Genomic DNA, 3,093 nt, shown 5'->3' on the forward strand with positions numbered 1-3,093 from the left:
AACCCTTGCCGATGGATGGACTACCACTTTCTTGAGCGCCACAATCGCACCTTCAGACCGTTTTCTATCCACAACCTTTCCCGATTTTTTTTTCTGAAATTACTGTCCAAAAAGCTCCAATTGCGCATTGCAATGCTATCCATAACAAGAGGGCAGACATGTCTGAAACTGGAACACGCTTTAGCACATCTCGTGTCTCCTGGAGTAAAGGAATCCCATGCGTAGACCGAAAATATTATGCGAGGAGCTAACGGAACTATATTGTATTCCTTGTATGTGCTGGCTGAATATCTCGGTGATTGCAATTATAAATTACAATCTTACGACATCGCTTAAAGTCAAACTGATATCCAATCAGACCGCCAAAATGACCAAATTTGGATACTGACATTACTTGACATCATTTTGATGAGACCGTGTTTTCTGTCTGTTTTCTTGGTGTTCCACTGTTCCACCTGACTGCATTTTCTAAGGAGTCCACGTCATTTGTTGTTCATGTGCACATGCATGCGTGACTTTAAATGTCGTGGTAATAAAAGCCGATTGCTGAATGACTACAGTTAATAATGTGTCTGTTGAATATGGTTAGTAGTCTTTATATATTTTCGTGGTCGTGCTTGCTTGGGGTGCTCTCTCAACCTCAACCCTGGAGCTTCTTATTGACCTGCTGGGAGACGAATTTGACGGCCTTGTCGAAGGCGGCGCCGGCCTTCTGCTTTAGGAGAGCGGCGACCTGGGGGGCCTTCTTCTGCCACTCGGCGCCAAGCTTCCTCTCCAGCTGGACGATGTGGGGGACGACCTTCTGCCTCCAGGCGTTCTGTCGCGGAGAGAGAATTAAATGCCACATGACTGGCGTTTGTTCTGACCCTCCGCCCGGACCTGGCGCGTCTCATACCTTCAGCTTGGCCTTCTCGGCGTGGCCCCACTGGTGGAGCTGGGCCTCCTTGGCGTGCAGCCAGGCGCGCAGGCCGTGGTGTGCTGGGGGGCCGTGGGGTCCGTGGCCTTGGGGACGCGGTGGTGGGCCAGCGACGGCGCACTGTGGGCACAACAAGGACGCGGTTGGGGGTAGCACAAACATACCACATGACTTTACGGGAGAGGAACAAAAAATCATGAGGTCGCAAAAGGATCAGGACGGTTTTGAGAGTCCATAGGAACCCCGTGACATTTTTACCCTAGGGTAAAAATACTACGGGGTCCCGTGGGTACCCCAGAGTGAATATATCATGGGGTCCCTATGGACTCCAAACAACCGTCCTGGTCCTCTTGGGAGCGTAGAAAGTGCACGACCCCTTACCGCGGCGACAGCGGCGAGGAGAGCGAAGACTGCAAGGCGGGACATGTTGCTAGACCGGGTGGAGTCGTTGTGCCCTCCGCCGTCCTCGGCGCCCTTAAGAAGGCGGACGCCGCCGTGACGGTGCACCGCCATGGCGGGGCGCGGGCGTGACGGCCGCGGGCCGCGTTCGCGAGAATGGCGTCGCCGGCTGACGTGCACCCCGAAAACAAAACGTGCGGGCCGCTCGGACGCGACCTTGTTTGTAGACACCCGTTGTACACTTTCTTTGCACGTTTGATGCCCTCACGCCGGCCATGCACGGCACGCCACCGCATGGACACGTCACAACGGCACCCGACATGGGCCTTCGTATGGTCACGGTGAGCCCGAGTACTACGAATATCTCAGCTTCGTGGAACAAAATCTGACAAAAACTTTATTCAAGGTTGCAAAACATTTAAAAGAAATAATGCAATAATAATGCTACCACAGTCGGACAGTGTATTTCCTGTTGCGTTACGGTAACGGTTCCTCCACCCGCAGCAGCGGCTGCCGGATGGCGTCCAGGATGTAGAGCAGCGCCTCGGGCGGCAGGTCGCGCTGCCTCCGGATGACCTCGCTGATCCTGGAGTACTCACTGCGCATCCAGTCCTGGATGGCCTCCTCCATGCCCAGCTCCGCGTACAGCTCCATCACGGCCGCCACCTTCTCGGCGTCGTCGACACCGTAGTTCTCCTGTCGGGGTTTCGTCGCGGGATTAAGAGAGCCCCTCTGAGGTGGGCGCCTGCGATGGTAGGCCGTACCGCTCGGCACCCGTGTGCGCGACCCCTCCGGCGGCCTGCCCCCCAGGCGCTCCCGCTCACCTTAAGCAGGGCACGCTGCTTGTCGTTGGCACGCCGTTTGGCCTCCACCACCAGCCAGGTGCATTTGCCGTTGCGGATGTCGCACCGGGTCTTCCCCGACAGCGACTCGGGCTCGTAGCAGTCGCTGTAGTCGTCCTGGACGGGAGAATGTATGTGAGTAGAGGTCGGTGGCTGTCGACAACCTTCGCGCGCCCAAGCTCACCTGCACGGTGAAGAGCATCCCGATGTCCTGGGCCACCCCCCAGAGCACCCCCTGGCGCCCGCTGTCCGAGAGGCCGGCCAGGTGCATGGCCGCGGCCAGCGGGCTGTAGAAGCTGTAGTGCGAGATCTTGAAGCGAGCCTGCGCCGCGTGCATCGCGTGGTCGAAGGCGTCGAACCTCCCCTCGCCGGTGCAGCCGTTGTGGCACTCGTAGTTCTGGGCTATGATACCATAGAAGATCGCCTGCGAAGTGCCCAGATTGTGGTGCACTCTGTGTAACTGCAATGCAATGTCGCGTACCCGGGCCCGGGGTTCCGACCCTCGCACCTACCGCACTCACCTCGTTGAAGAGTTCGAACAGGCGGACGTAGCTCGGCTCTGTGCGGAAGTAGCGGTGCAGAACCTTGTTCATCGCCGTGTGAACTAGGAAAGCGTCGTTGACGGCGTGCAGGCCGACGCCGGGCAGCGTGTGCCAGGCGGGCAGCCCCCTCCTCAGCTCGGCGACGTCGACCAGGTCGTCGATGATGACGACGTAGCCCTGCAGCTACTCGGACGCACCAGGATTGTAACGGTTGTGAGGGGCGTGAGGAAGGCGGTGATTAGGGAGGCCGCTCACCATCTCGAAGGCGAGGCCCAGCGGCTTGCCCAGCCCGGCGCGGTCCGGCGGGAGCAGCTCGCGGCAGGCGTTGAGCGCGCTGCAGCCGCGGAACAGGCGGCCCCGCGGCACCACGTAGTGCAGCACCTGAGGACAATTT

General features: G+C 58.5%; 2 protein-coding genes across 2 annotated transcripts; both read right to left on the reverse strand.

Moving 5' to 3' along the window:
• Positions 1-580: 580 nt before the first annotated feature.
• On the reverse strand, positions 581-1,445 carry LOC127751668 (uncharacterized). The gene is made up of 3 exons (XM_052275607.1): positions 1,298-1,445; positions 896-1,036; positions 581-817 (listed from the first exon to the last, which is right to left on the reverse strand). The coding sequence occupies exons 1-3, from the start codon at positions 1,427-1,429 to the stop codon at positions 641-643; spliced, it is 450 nt and encodes a 149-aa protein (XP_052131567.1). The 5' UTR covers positions 1,430-1,445; the 3' UTR covers positions 581-640.
• Positions 1,446-1,685: 240 nt separating this feature from the next.
• Positions 1,686-3,080, reverse strand: LOC127751667 (farnesyl pyrophosphate synthase-like; the record flags this gene model as incomplete). The annotated part of the gene is made up of 5 exons (XM_052275606.1): positions 1,686-2,011; positions 2,140-2,274; positions 2,342-2,581; positions 2,679-2,882; positions 2,955-3,080. Coding segments are annotated over 5 exons (924 nt in total), but the record flags the coding sequence as incomplete, so codon positions are not given.
• Between the last annotated feature and the right edge of the window lie 13 nt (positions 3,081-3,093).

This window comes from Frankliniella occidentalis, unplaced genomic scaffold (assembly GCF_000697945.3).
Source record: "Frankliniella occidentalis isolate FOCC.00 unplaced genomic scaffold, Focc_3.1 Scaffold689, whole genome shotgun sequence".
In the NCBI taxonomy this organism is placed as follows: Eukaryota; Metazoa; Arthropoda; class Insecta; order Thysanoptera; family Thripidae; genus Frankliniella; species Frankliniella occidentalis.